General features: G+C 31.7%; 4 protein-coding genes across 5 annotated transcripts; all 4 read right to left on the reverse strand.

Annotated features, from left to right (window-relative positions):
• Positions 1–29: 29 nt before the first annotated feature.
• On the reverse strand, positions 30–2,862 carry LOC100184356 (D-xylulose reductase A-like). The gene is made up of 6 exons (XM_002120896.5): positions 2,701–2,862; positions 2,333–2,469; positions 1,880–2,032; positions 1,438–1,669; positions 950–1,077; positions 30–666 (listed from the first exon to the last, which is right to left on the reverse strand). The coding sequence occupies exons 1-6, from the start codon at positions 2,810–2,812 to the stop codon at positions 370–372; spliced, it is 1,059 nt and encodes a 352-aa protein (XP_002120932.1). The 5' UTR covers positions 2,813–2,862; the 3' UTR covers positions 30–369.
• On the reverse strand, positions 2,838–6,542 carry LOC100181990 (D-arabinitol dehydrogenase 1). Its single transcript, XM_002120671.4, has 6 exons — positions 6,389–6,542; positions 5,864–5,997; positions 5,085–5,237; positions 4,453–4,684; positions 3,774–3,901; positions 2,838–3,418 (listed from the first exon to the last, which is right to left on the reverse strand). The coding sequence occupies exons 1-6, from the start codon at positions 6,498–6,500 to the stop codon at positions 3,119–3,121; spliced, it is 1,059 nt and encodes a 352-aa protein (XP_002120707.1). The 5' UTR covers positions 6,501–6,542; the 3' UTR covers positions 2,838–3,118.
• A 6-nt stretch (positions 6,543–6,548) lies between these two features.
• On the reverse strand, positions 6,549–11,573 carry LOC100181938 (programmed cell death protein 7-like). Of its 2 annotated transcripts, none has more exons than XM_026839643.1 (8): positions 11,176–11,573; positions 10,587–10,954; positions 10,143–10,253; positions 9,580–9,798; positions 9,193–9,331; positions 8,570–8,815; positions 8,040–8,124; positions 6,549–7,220 (listed from the first exon to the last, which is right to left on the reverse strand). In XM_026839643.1, exons 1-8 carry the CDS (start codon positions 11,519–11,521, stop codon positions 7,082–7,084), a joined length of 1,653 nt encoding a protein of 550 aa, XP_026695444.1. In that variant the 5' UTR covers positions 11,522–11,573; the 3' UTR covers positions 6,549–7,081. The 2 variants fall into 2 exon arrangements, with proteins under 2 accessions (XP_026695444.1, XP_002120155.1); XM_002120119.3 differs by having other exon boundaries at positions 9,580–9,801; positions 11,176–11,572.
• On the reverse strand, positions 11,546–18,224 carry LOC100179616 (DNA polymerase kappa-like). Its single transcript, XM_002120187.4, has 11 exons — positions 18,025–18,224; positions 17,575–17,716; positions 16,935–17,087; positions 16,419–16,538; positions 15,839–15,958; positions 15,254–15,391; positions 14,533–14,682; positions 13,859–14,058; positions 13,217–13,355; positions 12,703–12,829; positions 11,546–12,328 (listed from the first exon to the last, which is right to left on the reverse strand). Exons 1-11 carry the CDS (start codon positions 18,150–18,152, stop codon positions 11,625–11,627), a joined length of 2,121 nt encoding a protein of 706 aa, XP_002120223.1. The 5' UTR covers positions 18,153–18,224; the 3' UTR covers positions 11,546–11,624.
• Positions 18,225–18,990: the final 766 nt, after the last annotated feature.

The following is an 18,990-nucleotide window of genomic DNA, read 5'->3' on the forward strand; positions in this document are numbered from 1 at the left end:
CGCTGAACTGCACGATGAATTGCGAACTAGGGGAAGTACCCATTTTATTACAACCTTTTTCACTCCAACAAATGTTTGTATTGAAGCACTTAAATATGTTTATATACGAACTCTGATTTGCACTGGAATTTGAACGAGCGACACGTATACAATGAAATGAAATATTTACATATATACAAAAAGGAACAATCATATAACGTTGAATAAACAAACTCTGATCCTTTTTCGATTAAAATTAAATTAACAAACCAAGCAGATTGAGACAAATATTCAGCCGTTTTTTTGGTATGCTATATGATCAGACATACATCGCACACTTTATCCTTTTATGTATTTCTTTAACAAACAGTTTTTTTACACAAACATAGTTCAATCCAACTGAAAAACAACTTTAGATGCATCTCCTGTTTTGAGGACTTGAAATGCATTGTTATAATCTTTCAGTGAAAACACCTTGATACCAAGTTTGTTAAAATCCAGTAGTTTCTTTTTTTCCAATTCTTCAAGCAAATTGATGGTATCAGCAAAACAAAGTGGATTGGTAAATGACCCAACAATTTTCAGCTCTTTCCAATAAACTTGGAACGGCTCTATTGTTATCTTCTTACCAGCAGGGCAGCATCCAAACATGCTGACAGTAGCTCCTCTCCGAGCATAATCAAACATCTTAAAAATATTTTTTAAAAAGTTACTTTTTAATTTGCTTTAATTAAGTAACTCAATATGAGTCAATTTATAGTGTATTGTGGGTAGCCACACTTTTATTTGGCAGTTTTACCCAAGTAGTTTCATGTTTTAGAACTGTTGTTTTGTTGCTATACTTCCCAGCTCTTTACTATTTTAATTAATTTGATCTTAAAATTTTAACAAATAAATAAAAAATATGTTATATTGTGTAATAGTATTAAAAAAAAAAAAAAAAAAATAATAAACATTATAATGTTGAAACCTTTTCAACAGCTGTTGGGTTCCCAGTGCAATCAATGATCATATGAAAGCCTTCATTGTCAACATTTTTACCAGCCAACTTTAACTCAATCTCTTGTGGATGAACCACATCACACCCAAGCTTCATATCTGCAAATGACATTAGATTCTACCGGTACAAGATCATGATTTATTTAACGTTTTTAAAACATAAAAACATCCTAATGTGTTCATATAAAATCAAGTAATAAAGTTATCATGTTATTTCTAACTTTTTCCAATACAGATTTAATATAGTGATTACCAGAATTTCCTATCTACAATTGACATTGAATTATGATTTATTTAATATTGTATCTGCTAAGCATTAAATGTGTAAGAACACATCACCAAATTTTTAAGAGATTGAAAGATCCCGATGCATAAATATAAGCAATTTTACTTATAACAAACATACATAAACAATAGAAACACTTTTTTTATTCGGCACTACATACAATAGTTCACTACCTGCACACAACTTTCTTCTCCCCTCATTTATTTCCGCAACAGTAATGTTAGTGAAGCCGTGATGATGCAGAAGTGTGCAGAACAAACATCCAATGATACCTGCTCCTTGAACAAGGATTCTTGCATCTTTTTCTGGAAGATCACCAAGTTGTCTCCATCCACGAAGAACGCATGAATACGGTTCAGTAAGAGCTCCTTGCATTAAGCTAAGATTACCTGGCAGTTTGTAGACCTGAAACAAAAAAAATATTTCACATTGCAAAAATATAATAAAAAGGAAAAAACATTTTTAAATATTTTTTTTAAATATTTTTAATTTATAAGTTTATTTTTAAATTGCAGGCCTAATGCAAAAAACATTTTCAAACTGCTACAGGCATAATGCAAATGTTAAAATATATTTTCAAATTGTTACAGGCCTAATGCAGATGTTAAAGATTACCCCCTTGGCTGGTACCACACAATATTTTGCCCAACCCCCATTAGTATGGACTCCGATAGCTTTGTTCACTTCACAAAAATGTGGATTCCTTTGAACGGACCAATGACATACCCCACAGCAGTTGTTAGGATCCACTGCTACATTATCACCAACCTAAGTAAAAAAAATGAACTATTAAATGCAACTTATTTTATAATTTATACATTTAATCATTGACTGCAACTTATTTTACCCGCAACGTATTTTATACTTTATATATTTCATCAATAAATGCAACTTATTTTCATATCATTGAATGAAACTTATACTTTTAATTTTATGTTGAGGGGCAACGACAGGTGTTATAACACTGATGTCCTGTTTCATACACCTCGTGCCTGCTTGGAAGTTACCACATATGTAACTGTGTTGCCTAAAAATGCTTTAAATTTTTAAAAAATTGGTCATTGGTACTTTAACATGTGTCACTCCTGCACCAACTTCAGTTACTACTCCAGAAAACTCGTGTCCAAGAATGACACCATCAAACTTGGCAGATAACTTTCCCATTTGTCCTGGTTGCATATAGTGGAAATCGGTCCCACAAACACCTGTGACAAAACATATGTAAAATAATATTAACTGCCAGGCATGTTCCTGTTTTGGAAATCATAATATAAATGTGGATTTTGGAAATATAAGTTGTGGCGCCAGGAAAATAATACCTTTTTTTTACTCTTTTGGCGAGAATATGTTTACATTTGTACTTATACTACAGAAAAAGCCAGCATACAAGCACACATGTAAACATATTTAAAAATATAACACAAAATTATGGTCACCTGAAAATGCAACTTGCACTTTTACATCTTGTTGCGAGTTAACCACAGGTATAGAGAGATCCCCTTTCAATGAAAGTTGTTTTTCTGAACCTAACCACCACAAGCCTTCCATTGCAATTAAAAACTACACTACAAGTGAAACTTAAATAAATTTATTTAAATAACACCTTCAAGCAATATTGGCAGCGAATGCAGCAGTGCAGTTACAATAAAAATATGCAGCAAGTCTTCCTGAGCCCATGCGGTACAAACACGATTCGAAAAAATATTTGCGGAGGTTAATAATTACCACATTGCAAAGCAAATATTTATCATCTTTTCTTTAACACAATGCACAAGGCTATATATAATGAACAAAAAATGATTTGCACATACAACTCAAACATGATCACACACATCAAAACAAAAGGGATTTTTTCTAACCATCAACTTTAAAAACAGCTTTAGAAGCAGTTCCTGCTTTCAAAGAACCAAAAGCATTTTCGTACTGCTTTAAGTCGAACATTTTTATACCAAGTTTCTCATACACAAGATATCCTTTATCAGCAAGAACCTTCAAAAGCTCCAATGCCCCTTCAAAACACTTTGGGTTGGTGAAACAACTGACTATCTTCAACTCTTTCCAGTAAATTTGAAAAGGTTCCACAGCCATGGTCTCACCAGCGGGGCAACATCCAAATATGCAAATAGTTGCACCACGGCGACAAAGAGTAAATGCCTAAAATTAAACGTTTTTTAAAATTTATTTAGGGTGAGTAGAACATATTGAAAAAATGATGTGTATTATTTACCCTCGCGTGGCGAGGCAATAACAGTCGTTATAGCACGAGTTGTTTTATACACCTTGTTTACATTACTACGTTTGTACCTTTAGGGTAATTTTTTTTGGGGGGGGGAGGGGGGCTTTTTTTATTTTATGTATGTTCAAATTAAGAATTTTTAGGCATTCTCTATGCGCTGTATCTTGTTTTCAATGTACATCTCTTCCAGCTATGCAAGTAGGTTAAAATATAGCAGTTCAAAATAAGACAATCCATTTTGTGGCACATCAACATAGATGAAGAAAAACTAACCTTTTCCACAGCTTTAGTATTTCCTGTACAATCTATAACAACATAGTAACCATGGTAATCGGTGTCTTTCCCCTTAAACTTGAGATCAATTTCTTGAGGATGAACAACATCAAATCCAAGTTTCATGTCTAAACAATAAACATATATCGTCATATGACACACAAATCATTTTAAGATTCTAGTTCTTTTTTTAGAGGAAAAAATCCATTTGAATACGAGTCTGATGATGCTATCTCTCAAGCAAACATATATTTTATTGAAATAAATTTGTTGATTTTTTTTCTTTTTATATATTTGTAGCACTTGATCAGGAACGTTATTTGGTTATGGTAGACTGATACTGTAGTATTCTAATATGCTTAGTATCGATCACAGACGATGAGTACATATTCAATCAGTTTATTTAGATTTATCATGCTTTTCAACTATATTTTTACAATAACAATCTATTGTCATAATTCCATACACGAGGCGATCAGTGTTGCACATTAACAATTTATAATCACTTGAACCAAAATACTACAGATACAACGCATAGTCAACACTGGGGACACAACGGCAATTGCTCCAACCCAGTAGTCACTAATAAGTTGTCTAAATTATCAGCCACAAATAAAAAGTATTCCCCCCCCAATAAAATAACAATAAAAAAAAGATACAATGTACAGTCACAAGTCACCTGCACAAAGTTTTCTTCTTTCCTCATTTATTTCCGCAACAGTGACATTAGTAAAGCCATGATGATGCAGAAGTGTGCAGAACAAACACCCAATGATACCTGCTCCTTGAACAAGGATTCTTGCATCTTTTTCCGGAAGATCACCAAGTTGTCTCCATCCACGAAGAACGCATGAATACGGTTCAGTAAGAGCGCCTTGCATTAGGTTAACATTGTCTGGCAGTTTGTAGACCTGATAATAATATAATATTAATAACTTTATTTGACCCTTCGATTGCGGTAGCCAAAATTTAGAAATATTTTAAACGAAAAGACAGGATATAGCGACAAAACAACAGTTGTTAAAAATCGTTTACATTTAAAAAACATATACCCAGAGGAAAAAAAAGTGCAACAACTTTTGTTACAAAACTTTAAAAAACTGATAGCGTTAATTATTACAAACAATCAGTGTAAAGAATTTAAACTTGTTCATCATAAATTTATAATATCAAATTAAATTAGTTTCATCGGTGTTATGTTTTTGGAATTTTGAACAAAATTTGAAGTGAGATTGTTAAAATGCAGGTAAATTTATAGTGTCAAACATGGGAAGCCTATGGCTACTTTTTATAACATTTAATATAAACTACCTTTTCAATTGGAGCAATGCAATACTCTGCCCATCCCCCATTCATGCTGATGCCAACACAAAGGTTGGATTCACAAAAATGTGGATTCGATTCTCGTCCCCACTGACAAGCACCGCAGCATTCATTTGGATTTACACACACCAGGTCACCCATCTGCAAACCACTATGTAAATCACTTTTTAATTATTACACGTCCGGCGGCATGGTATAGTGTTTAGCGCGCCTGCCTGTAACCCAGAGGTTATGGGTTCAAGGCTTGACGTTGCTACCATTGTGGGCGTATGTGTCCTTAGGCAAGACACTTCACGGCAATTGCTCCAACCCAGTGGTCACTAATGGGTTGTCCAAATTATCAGCCATAAATAAAAAAAAAATGAAAAAATCCAAAAAAATAATTACCCACAAAGTAACATACATGGTAACTCGTAAGCTGGCACGAGGTGTTAAACCCGTGTGATAACGACTGTCGCTTTCCGGCTACGTGAGGATAAAGTAAGTAACATTACATTACACAGCTCAAACAGTAGCATAAAAAAAAAACAAAAAAAGGGGGGTTTTAAAGGTTTTTTAAATTGTTTTTTTATGTTAATGAATTTTTTATTTTCTTTTAAAAAAGGAGGGTTGCGACCTCTAAAACCCCTAGTTGTGCCACTGCTTACATTTTAACGACAAGCCTTAAACCCATTACCTAACCACAAGGCAGGCTAGCTAACCGCTTACCCACGGCCCCGGACCTAACAGAACAGTAAACTTTTTTGCTTGAGATAAACAAGACTTACTTTCAATTCTTTTACAGCATCACCAACTGAAACAACCGTCCCAGAAAACTCATGGCCCAATATCACTCCATCTTGCTTGCCAGAAAATTTTCCCATTTCCCCTTTCATAATGTGAAAGTCTGAACCACACACTCCTACATAACAAGTCAATGTAAAATACAGATAAAACTAGTTGCAATAATTACTTGAAAATTTATATTTAAAAAAAATTACTAAAGTTATTAAAAAAATTTCAATTCGAAGAGATTAAACACAAATCACAACTTTTACCTGAAATTTTAAATCTAATATGAGGCAAAACACTAATTATAAAAAGTACATATATACAAGTTGTAATACAATATTATGACAATACATATATATATTAAAATAACATAAAAAATTTGAGAGTACATTTAAGTGATAAAACTCTAATTACAACTTTTACCTAAAAATTTTAAACCTAAAATGACATAAAACATTTATTAAATAGTACATACATAAATTAAGTTAACAAACAATGTTTTGAGTAATGTTTAAGCAGACCTGAATAAGCGACTTTAATTTTTACGTCATTTTCCTTCAAGACTTCGGGTATTTTCATTTTGTCTTTAAAAGACAAATCAGATTTTTCTCCCAGCCACCATACAGCTTGCATTGTATTTTGTATGTGTTATATATCACAAAAAAACCTAGAAACCTGAAATAACACAGTGCAATTGCTTTTAATAAGCATGTAACAAAAAAGCCTGGAATTAGATAACACATAATGAAGAATGAAAATGAATTTTCTTCAAAAATCTAAAACAAATTTTCCACAAAATCTCAAATGAAATGTTCTCAAAAAATTTAAAACAAAATTTTCTCAAAAAATCTGAAAGGAATTTCGCAAAACATCTGCAAACAGTGTAAATTCACCTAATACATTTGGCATACCGTTTTTTAATAAACAAGAATCCGAATCAAACACTAGTATTAGTATTTCTCATGCATTTCAATTTCTTTCTACTAACTCCACAATAAAACTTATCATAAAATATGTAGATGAATGCAACTTACTTTATCTCGGGTGCCCAAAAAACATCAGTCGTTATAACACAGGTGTTCTGTTTCATACACCTCATGCCAGCTTACGAGTTACCAAATATGTTACTTTGTGGGTGAATATTTTTTTAGGTTTTTTAATTCACAAATAAGAGGATACAAAAGGATATGTCTGCATTTGCAAACACACAACAGTTATTGCGGCAACTTTTGATCGACCGAGTTACATTCGACGGAATATTTCTTCCATTGTTCACTCGGAGATTGAACGGGTTCAACCCAATTTATTGGGATTTCACTTCCCTCGTTATTTATAAACTGATCCCATTGTCGTCTGAATAAAATGAGAAGTATTATCAATACAAATTACATAACATAAAAAATCATAACTTTTTTGTCTCTTCAATTAGGGTAGCGAACATTTAGAAATATTTTAAATGAAAAACAGGATATACCGACAAAACAACAGTTGTTAAAACACGTTCTCATTAATTTTTTTATATTCAAATGTAAATTCGGGATTCGAGATTCGGTATTCTCTTTAATGAAGTCATCATATGTCATGTTCCAAATTCTAGATTCGGATTTCTAGATTCGAAATAAAGTATTCTAGAATATATTAAAATACCTAATTATTTTGCATCCCTAGTGAGGGACCTAAAAAGCTAAACAACAGTTTACAGGATGCCTAGTTGAAGCAAAAAAACAGTTAAATAATTAAAAAAACCTGTATTCCACAAGCGAGTTGCATATCCCCAAAAAACATACACTTTAAATTAAACAACCGTTTGCAGGACGCCTAGCTAAAGCAAGAGAAAGTTAAATAAAAAACCTGTATTCCACAAGCGTGTTGCATATCCCCAAAAAAACATACACCATAAATTAAACAACCGTTTGCAGGACGCCTAGCTAAAGCAAGAGAAAGTTAAATAAAAAACCTGTATTCCACAAGCGTGTTGCATATCCCAAAAAAACATACACCATAAATTAAACAACCGTTTGCAGGATGCCTAGCTAAAGCAAGAGAAAGTTAAATAAAAAACCTGTATTCCACAAGCGTGTTGCATATCCCCAAAAAACATACACTTTAAATTAAACAACCGCTTGCAGGATGCCTAGCTAAAGCAAAAAAAAAGTTAAATAATTAAAAAACCTGTATTCCACGAGCGTGTTAACATCAACTTGAGATTGTTGATGTAACTGATGTACCGGCCACATTGGGTCAAAAGCGTCCAACTCTGGAATCAATTACCATGTTAGTATGGTGACAAATATAAGCAGCAAATAATATGCTAGATGTTGTACATTTGTTTATCAAAATGTGTGCAAGCGATTTTGGTACAAACTTTCCTAAATAATAACTTAGTGTATTCTGTTACTTCTGTTACCAAACGTATTAAAATGTGGTATTTAAAAAGATTTTCAAGCGATTTTGTGGTATTTAAAATAGTTTTACAAGCCTGGTACAAGGGATGTTTATACAAACTTTTGCAAGTAATAACTTAATATTCTGTTATTTTTGCTACTATACATCTATTTAGTAAAACTATACATAAAATATCCCCTTTTTTGTGCGTATCGTGAAACAACACCGGATTTTATAAATAAAAATATTTTCCTTTTTTAATCAAATCAACTCTGCAATCCTGAGCGAGAATAAATAATTTACATTCATTTACTTACCTAATTCAAACTTTCCAAACAGATTTTGTTTTCTCTCATCTTCCCAATTTTTTCTTCGTTTCTCTTCCTTTATCTTCTTCTGCTTCATCAGAAGACTTCGGACTTCTTTCTGTTCTGTCTCCACGAACATTTTCAGAGCGTTGGATTTTTTCTCGACATTCAAAATTTGACTTTGAAGTTTTTTCTTTGTAATTTCCACCAAATCATGGAAGTTGTTCGTCATAACATCAGATGGAACTTCTCTACCTGGAAGTTTGGTTGAAATAACATACTTACAGTGAAAAGAGGTGTAAATAGGTAGCGACCACACCTATTTTTTTCCGATCAAGTAAATATGTTTTAACTATAAGCATGTTTTGTCACTATATCCTGTCTTTTTGTTTTAAATATTTCTAAATCTTCGATACCGTAATCGAAGAGTCCTAATTTAAGTGAATGTGTGTAATTTGCTTTATCCTTGCTTGGCGGGTAAACGAAAGTTATAGGAACACAGGTGTTCTGTTCAATACACCCTATGCCCGCTTACAAGTTACCTTTACCGCATATGTAATTTTGTGGATAATTGTTTTTATTCATATATATATATATTGAAGGCCTATATATTTCATATATATACTGTATACCTGATGACTTAAGTGTTTGAAGTCTAGCCTTTCTTAGCTTATCGAGAGCATTTATAAGATCAACAGATTTGTTTAAAGTAGATTCCTCCTTTCGAACTTCAGTCAAAGCTTCATCCAATTGTCGCTGCATCTCATTATCCTGAAAAAATGAAACTCAAAGCAAAAATATATTTGCAGTTTAAAATAAAAAAAAAAACTTGCAGAAATAAAAAACTTAAATAAATAAACTTGGAAAAACAATTGCAATTGCAAAACTTAAAATAAATAATTTCAAAAAAAATCACAAAGCTGACAAAACAATTAACAAAAAATAAGTAACTAACACTAAAAAAGTAAAATTATTTAAGGTAAAGCACAAAATCATTTTTAAAGGTATGGCAGACTCACTCGTAACTGCGTTTCATGTTTTACTTTTTCCGATTTTAACCAATCTTCAATTTGGGAATGTTTCTCCTCAATTCGTTCTCTCCTTTCTTTCTCAACGAGATAAACTGAGTGTTTCTTTTTCTTAATTCTTAACCTACGTTTTCTACGTTGTTCGATTTTCTTTTTTAATCCCTTAATCACGGCCTCATTGGAAAGAGTTGTTAAAATTGTATCCAGCTCCTTCTAAAGAAGAAATTCGATGTAAATTCAGCACATATGCGCTTAATGATAGGTTTGAAAGGTATGCGTATATACCCTGAGTACCCAGTATCAATACATAAACAGTTTAATTGCCTATCTTACAAACATGTCTTAAAATAAACACTATACAGTGGTGATAGTACAATGATCAGTCTATTTCCCAAATAAAAGCTAAAAATGTGACAAAAAAATTGTTCTCGCCAGACTTTACTATAAAGCATTTAATGTCACACGTTAATGTGTCTAACTTATGAAATAATCCATTGTCCAAACTAGTAGTAAAAAATCTAACCATATACTATTAAAAGTAAAAAATATCATACTTTGTATATAGCAGCAGATTCTGCATTGAATAATTTCCCACTTTCGTTAATTGATTCAAGTTTTTCAAGCAATTCATCAGCTTTTCGTCGTAAACGCTGAGCTTCACATATCTGGAACAAAACAAGAGCATTACTGACAATTACAATAATGCAAATCCAAACATAGTTAATTTTAGAGAATTGATATTAGTTATAGTAAGTTGGGAAAGATGGGACACCTTTCATTCTATTATTTTGTCCCATTTAGTAGTAAACAGAAAACATTCAAAGAATTATAAATCCGTATCCTCACAACTCCCATAGGCCATGGTTAATTGTATAAAACACGATCTGGATATTTGGACATTATGTGCCAAAGGTGTCCCGTCTTGCCCCAACCTACTATATATTACAGGTATTCTGTTTCTAATAGGTTTAACCAATATTTTGTTACATTAAATTTACCTTTATGTCTTGTGGCTTTGATGTTATATCTTCTTTTGCACTAACTTTGCTTAAATTATTCGTGTGTTTCTCAATCTTTTTTAAAAAACCTTCCACAACCAGCGCATCACTGGACTGAGTTGACGAATTCTGGAAATTTTTGCAAAATCGTCCTGTTTGCGAAGCTACTTCAGGTCTTTTTACACCACTCTGAAAAGTTTGGGTGTTCATGGGGCAATTCCATGACTGGTGTGTGAAGCTCTGGACAGGGAACTTGTCACCCATCATTTGATGTGTCATTCGAACATTGTTAAATACATTCATATCATGGTTTTGGTTTGGTGGTGGTTGAGGTCTGTTCATAAACCTGTTCCGGTTGGTGTGCATACCTAGAAAAAAATATTTAAAAAAAATATTAAAATAATATATTTAGAATATTTAAATAACTAAATAAATACTTAAAAAAAACAATTTGTTAGAAACTTTAAATAAGTAAATAAATATTAAGAAAAAAACAACAGCAAAACACAAATAAGTAATTAGAAAAAACAACATCAAAACACAAATAAATAATTAGAAAAAACACATTTAAATCTCTAAATGTACATACCCCTCATTCTAAAATGCGAAGGTGTTTGTTGATTTTGCATTGGTCCTCCAAAACATTGCATGTTTTGTCCCATTATTGGTTCCTCAGCCATAAAAGGCATTCTGTTTACCATTGAGTTAGCAGGTCCATGCATCTGATGGGGTGGCATGGTTTGTCTAACTATGGGATAGGGATTCTGGCCACTGAAGAAGTTTTGTCTTATTGGTAAATCAGGTTGATTATTGCTTATTTGTCTTGGTTGGCCAAAAAAGTTGCCTGGCATCATGTTGGGAGGTACAGGCTGATTACCCCGGTGTTGGAACATTGGGTTTACATTATGTTCTATATATGGACGGTTATATGCCATATTTTAATGTTCTATTACCTACACCTGAAAATACATTAAAATTATATAGATTTGAAATAAATACTTTTTTTATATATTTAAAAAAACAACATAAATATAGGTTTTATAGTGGAACAAAAAACTTTTCAATTCCATCGCCTTTGGAAATTAATTTTCTACGTTTTGATAAGTTTTCATTATTATTATGATTCGCAAGTGATCGTTTTTTAAAAGATTCTCCATTTTCTTCTTTTAAAATATCTCTTATTGTGGATTGGCTCAAGCAGGAGTCAACATGGTTATTAAACTGATACAATGTTGTTTTTGAAGACTGAAAACTGGCGCAACATATTGGGCATGAGAATGAAGCATCATCTAACATTTTGGAAGAAGAGTTTGAATTCGCTAAGTTTGAGTTAGCAGTATTACGTGGTGAATTAGAAGTTTCTGGAAAATTTGAAGAGCTTTTTATTTCTGGTTGTTGAAAAGTTTTATCTGAAGACAAGCAAGCATCTAAATGCTGATTAAGTAATGATGTAGTTTTAACTTGCTCAGTACCACACGCAGGGCAAGGAAATGTTTCTATATCAGTATTGGAAGTTTCAACTTGAAGTAATTCATTTTTCATATCTTCCTGCTTCACAGGATCGCCATCTTCATGGTTTTCATCACAAGGTTCGTGATTTGAACATTCATGATCACGGGAAGAACTTGTTTGAGCAGACAATGTTTTGTCGCAACTTTGAGGTTTCGTATTCCCGGCAAAAAATTTGAGGATTGAGGTTTGAGCTGAGGTGGTGCCTGTTTCCAACTTTGATAATCCAACACCTAAGAAAATTAAAACAAGTGTACAGAACAGGACAGCTAATCTGGACAAAACCTTGGCTGACATTGCTAAAATACAATTACAATTATAGTCGTCAAACAGTGATTAATGTGGTGAACCGGTGAATGCAATATACTTTGGCTCTGCTTGTTTGTAAAGACACCTAACAGCAGAGTAAAATATGGGGGGACATTGTTAAAATGCAGTTACACTCATAGTAATCAAACATAGGGAACCTCATTGAATAATTGTGGTAAATGCAATATACTTTGACTCTGTTTGTTTGTATAGACACCCAACAGCAAAGTAAAAGCTGTTTTAGGCTTGATGCTGCTAAACATAAGATGACACCCGTGTTTAAATACTTGGTACTTACCCATCAGCCGCAATGATAGTTTGTTATTAGCGTTAAGTATCTCTTGTTTTAGAAGTTCCTGTGCAACAGGAAATATTGTTTGATAATTTGTCATTGGAACATTTATCGTCTTTGATCTTGTGTGAAGCTGAAAAAATATAACATGAAAGAAATTAGTGAACTCGCTTAAACATCTGGACCTGAGCCAAACTTGGCCGCTGAATAAATATGATATGAGAGAAGCACAAGTTAGTACAGTCAACCACACTTAAACAGATCACATCTGGACCAAGCCAAACTAGTCAGATAATGCGCAGTGAAAAAAATTCATTCTATTTTTTCTATTTTTTCTTGTACCATTTGATAGTAAACAAATACATTCAAAGAATTATAAAATCGTATCCTCACGACTCCCAGAGACTGTTGTTAATTGTTTAAAACACAATCAGAATATACTGATATTATGTGCTAAAGGTATCCCATTTTACTTGACAATACTATGTACTATGTATATATTGTATTTATATTTCTATACCTGAAAATCAACATTCTTTGTTTTTAAAGTCAAGGTTTTTCCCTGGACATTTTGTTTCTTCATATCCGCAGCTAAACTATGGCAGAGTTCATCTAGCTTGGCAAATAATTCATCACGATTTGATATTGTACTGAATGTTCTGAAAAGAATGCAAAAAGGGTTAAGATGACTGATGAACTGTTACAGAATAGTTTTTTAAAAAATTTTTGAACGTCCTTGTTTATCACAAATCACAATATATACTAAAGAGTAATATTTAACAATTCAAAAGTAAAAATTTTAAATCTGAGGATTCAAAATCAAAACAAATGTTCTGCGTAAAACGGTTAAGATGAATCAGAATTCTTGTGCAAAAATAACGAAATGAAACGTTGAAGGTTGTGGAAGCCCTTAAAAATTAAATTATCAAATTATTTAATAAAATAAACATCAACAAAAATTTAAAAAAAAGTATGTGAGGAATTTTGTGAATCTACATAACAGACAAAAATCAATGTTTTAGTTTGTTACTTTTTAGCCTACGTATTTTATAGCTGTTGACCCTAAAACACGTAACAGACAAAAACCAAGTCCAACCAATTTCATAACAAAAGATATATATTTTTCCTAAAAGGCATCGTCAGTCTCTTATTTAAATATAACCTCTCAGTGCTGATACTTTTCCTTTCTCCATCTGGTTCCAGGATATTGGAGGAACATCCGAGACACATCCTGAAGAAGAAGGAGCACGAGGTGGCTGAAAAGAGCAACATCAGCTCTGCTCGCATTTCATAAATATCTCCACATTTCTGAACACCGAGGGAGGAAAGAAGTTGCTCGGTCACTTTTCCTATTCCATTGACCTAATAATTAAAAAATTTTGGTAAAAAAATTATCGAAAAATAAAAAAAACTGTTTGTAAAGCTACTGAAGTGCTGGCTATACACTACTTTTTGCTATTAAAAGTCTTGGATATGAAAATATGACAACTTTGGTAAAGTTACTTCATTGCTGGTTACACCACTGCAAATTTATCAAAACATAACCACTTTTTGTAGAGTTTGTAATAGGCTGGTTATGCTTTATACTATTAAGTCTTGAAATGACTTTTAATTTTAATAGAGAAAAGTAGTGGTGTAACCATCACGTAAGAAACTTTACAAGAAGTTTTATATTTTGATAACTTTTAAAGTTATACAAAGTGGACTAACATTGCTAATTGGCGACATTTAATAGGTAATACTAATACATATGTTATTTTTACTCTGTTTTAAGTTTAAAAAAAACGTAAATAAAAAACTAAACATTTATTTAAATCTACTTTCCTAAAGCCTTACCTTTCTGACTGGAAAATCTTTAATAAACTTCATTATTTCATCTCGATTTGGAGCAAAAAAGGTTTGTCCGTTTGGTTTGTTTAAATCACTTCCAATCTTAGCAAGCATTGTGTTTGGTGCGATGCCAGCACTTGCAGTGAGCAAAGTTTTCTGTTAAAAACCACTTTGTTAGTTTCTTAAGTTTTTGGAAAATAACAATGGCACTGTATATACTGACATTTTAATTTTGTAAAAAAAATTCAAGAAAAAAACGTGTATAATATAGTCAGTTTTAAAAAATAAAATAAATATATTATATATATATAAATATATATATATGTCTAAATTTGTTAGTTTTAAAAAAAAAAAAAACTTTGTTAGTTTCTTTAAATTTTAACAAAACACATTGGTATACATCTTAAAATTTAGACTCATTTATTTTACAATTATAAGTGAAAATAGTTGCACTGGAAGGAACGCACAATACAACATCCGTAGCTACTCTTTTTTATTATTTATATATCTTCATGTAATGTCAATTTGGTAATCGGTAGGTGCAAATAATCAACCATACAATGACTGACCAAATAAACCATGCTTATAAAATTTAATGCTTAAAAAAATATATATATATTGTTTTCTATGGTAGGTACAAAATAATGATGTCAGATAAAAAAGTTAAACTTTACAAAAAATTAAATCATGTTTATAAAATTTAAAAAAAAATTAAACTTTTTTTCACCTGCTGAATTCGGAATCGTATTTCCTTAGCCACTTCTTCTGCTGAAAAACCAAAAGTTTCTGACGATTTCTTATCATCTGTATCCTCACTTGTGGTTGTTGGGGCAAGGGTTGGATGGTAATGAAAAGTTCGTTCTTCCTGTGTTGAAAAAATAGATTTTTTTTAAAAATGAGTGTTGTCCCAGTATTCCAGAAATCAAGACATACAGTGTATCAGCCAGGTGAGGTTTCAGAAGGTGGTAATTCTTTTTCCAGAATATTCTAATCTCTGATACTCATACATGATACCAATTTTAAACACACATACATGCATTATTATACCAGTATTGACTAACACATATATAATCAACATAGAGATGTCCATTTTATACTTCATTATCCTACAAGGCTGCAATTGTAGTGACATTAAACTAATTTATATGGGTAAAACTAAAATTCTTTTGAAAAAGATTCAAAATTCTGATTCAAAAAAAAGATTTAAAATTCTGGATTTGAAATTAAGTATTCTAGGACATCATAGAATACCTAATTATTTTGTAATATGCATCCCTGCATATACACAACGCATATTACACCATTAACCTACTTGGTCATAAATAAGTCGCTTTTGCAAGTGATCTGTAATGTCAAGGAAAGCTTCATCCAAACTCATACCACAAAAGTTTTCATCATATTCAGAAAATATCTCTTGTGTCTCCTTGCTTACCTGTGCAACATAGCCAAAGGAATATAATATATATATATATATTTACAAGAAATGGCGGAAAAGTTATAAATTATGGGGGAAAGAAATTAATATCCATATTGTCATAATTTAATAACAATAAACAATTTAATAATTTGCTCGATTTTTAAAAGCTTTTAAATTCGATTTCGCGAAAGCTTTTTCGAAAGCCTTTAAATTTGTTTTTGTATGGCATGAGCCCCACTGCTAGCTTACCAAATATTGAATGCCACTACCCACTAGTCCCCACTACCATAGAAATTTTCGATTACTTAGTTACTTATCTTGGTATTTATAATTAACTATTTACAATTACACAAAATTCATTTAAAAACTACTATATATAAAAGTTTTCATGGGTGATTTCCAAATTGGTAAAAATTTTAATTTTATATTTTTAATACAAAAAAAGAAAAAGCAAAAAAGTAAACAAGAAAAATACCTCTCTGTATTTGTCAAAATTAGTTGGAACAATGATAAGATTGGGACACAACTTTTTTGCGATAAAACCTGGCATTGCAGCTCGTACTCCGTACTTTCTTGCAACGTAATTAGAAGTGGACTAAAAAGTAAAAATCAAAAGTTGATGACTAATATATATATAATTAATCAATATCATTATATATATTTACATAGTATTGTCATAAAAATGTGTACTTTCAGAACATGGTCACAAAAAATAAGGGTTGGGTTAATGGCAAAAAATTAATAAAAAAGCATCGATAGTATTTTCCGGCAACGTAATTAGAAGTGAACTAAAAATAAATTTATATTATATCACCACAAACAACAGTATAAAACTATTCTATTACTACAAAACATGTGTTTTTCCAGCGAAACATAAGTCTCCTTTTAATTAGAAACAACTTTCACAAAAAAAACTTTTATCAACAGTAAAAAAGTTTATGAAGAATAAATCATTCAGCTGTTTTACACATTAAATCACCAGCCAACTCACAAGCATGTCCATTCCACCAACTGCCATTGGTTTCTGTTTCAATTCAGGTCGGTCCCTCTCTTCCACAGCTGCATAAAAAGCATCCATATCAATATGGATTATGGTACGAGACAAATCTCTTTGGTTTTCAACCTCCGATAAGATTTCTTCGGCCTGAATTGAGAAATATTACTTTATAAAATTAGCTTAACAGCAAATAATGCAAAAGCAGTAAAACACTTTCATTTTTCTTTTAATTATAGATACATGAAATAAGCAATATATTGTCACATTAAAGTAACTTCACAGCAAATGCGAAATGTAAAAGCACTGTAATTTTTCCGTTACCGTTACCCATAGATACATGAAATAAAAAAAATATATCATATCACATAAAAAGTAACTTAACAGCGCAAAATACATAATGTAAAAGCAGAGTAATTTTTCCATTACCCATAATTGCATATAACAAAGCACTGTTAAATATATTTCAAAAACCTTATTGACTTCAGAATATTTTTACCACATTTCTCCTTAACACTAAATTTAGAATAGAAATATAGCTCATTTATTTACAACTATAGCAAGCTAACATACACATTACAACAAAATTATCATACAGACTCCTACACAAAAAAATGGAAAATTTAAGCTAACTTACATGTTGTTTTGCTGTCATGATTTGATTGGATGTAAAAGAATTTAACTTTTCTTTCATTTTTTGAATTCTTGCATTCACTTGTTGCTCTCGCTTTTGTTCATTTTTGTAAAACCGTGAACCAACTGTGTTGTCCATTATAATTCTGGTGCAAGTATGAAAATATTTCAACATTTAAATAATCTATATACATAAAATATAAGCCTATCAGTGGTGGAAAAAATTCTAGGGATCGAGAAGATAAATAGATAGTTAAAAAATAGATTTGTATAGATTTTTTTAGAACATTTTAAGGGTGAAATTATTTTATAATTTGGAAATCTACGGGTTGCTGCAACTGCTGCAAAATTCTCAGAAAATTGTTGGTGCAACAAATCTGCCAAATTATAAATCGACGCCATTGTAATAAATTTAAATGATAATTCATAAAATTATAAAAAAAGTCACACAAACTTGTTTATTTTTTCTTTATCCAATCCTTGCATTCCAGCTTTGTTGTCATTGAGACTCATTCTGGTCAATTGAGCAGGATGATTATGCGGTTTTAACTGGTTTGTACCAGATTTTCTGGATTCATCCATTTTACAGAACTTTTAAGAAAAGCAGTTGGAGAAACGTAATGCAGCCTAGAGCCTACTAAATATGATTGTTCTATTAATATAAAACATTCCATGATAAATAGTATACAAAAGTAGAGTCATGTTTAAAGCAATAGTCGCACAAATTCAGTTTTAACATAGTGGTTTCACACACCTGTTATAACTAGGTATATACTCGAAATTGACGCATCTAAAACAGCATGAATAGTAGGGTGGGGAAGTTGGGACACATTTTAACTCCATTTTTGTCCAATGTGGTAGTAAACAAGGAGTTTTTAAAGAATTATAAAACTATATGCTCAAGACTCCCATAGACCGTTGTTAACTGTTTAAAACACGATCAGGATATTCGGATATTATGCGCCGAAGGTGTCCCAACCTCCCCCATCCTACTATATGAATGTTATCGCGTAGCTGAGCAAACCAAGTTCACTGCAGCAAATGCCTACTCCCTGCAGAATTCGCCACATTGGAATTACTTTTTTCGTTTGTTTTGCCTTTTTCGCGCCATCGCCACCGTTCCGCATGACTTCACAATTTTATGACCACAGTAGGTGAAAATGGTCCCGTAAATGTTAATTCGCGCTATTTAAATGGAAAGACGATTTTGAATTCAGTATTTGTGGGGAAACTTTCATGTAAAAACTAGCTAATGGAAAGGATTTAAAAAGTGAATTTATTTTATGCCAAGACGTTCATTTTTGTGTGTTTTCTGCCTATAAGTAGTTTAGCATTGTAAAAAGCTTTATTTGAATATAAAATAAATTGAGATTCATTTTTTACAGAACTTTCGTTTGAAAAAGCAGTACTGGAGAAACGT

The sequence above is a fragment of the Ciona intestinalis genome, unplaced genomic scaffold (assembly GCF_000224145.3).
Source record: "Ciona intestinalis unplaced genomic scaffold, KH HT000542.1, whole genome shotgun sequence".
Taxonomy (NCBI): Eukaryota; Metazoa; Chordata; class Ascidiacea; order Phlebobranchia; family Cionidae; genus Ciona; species Ciona intestinalis.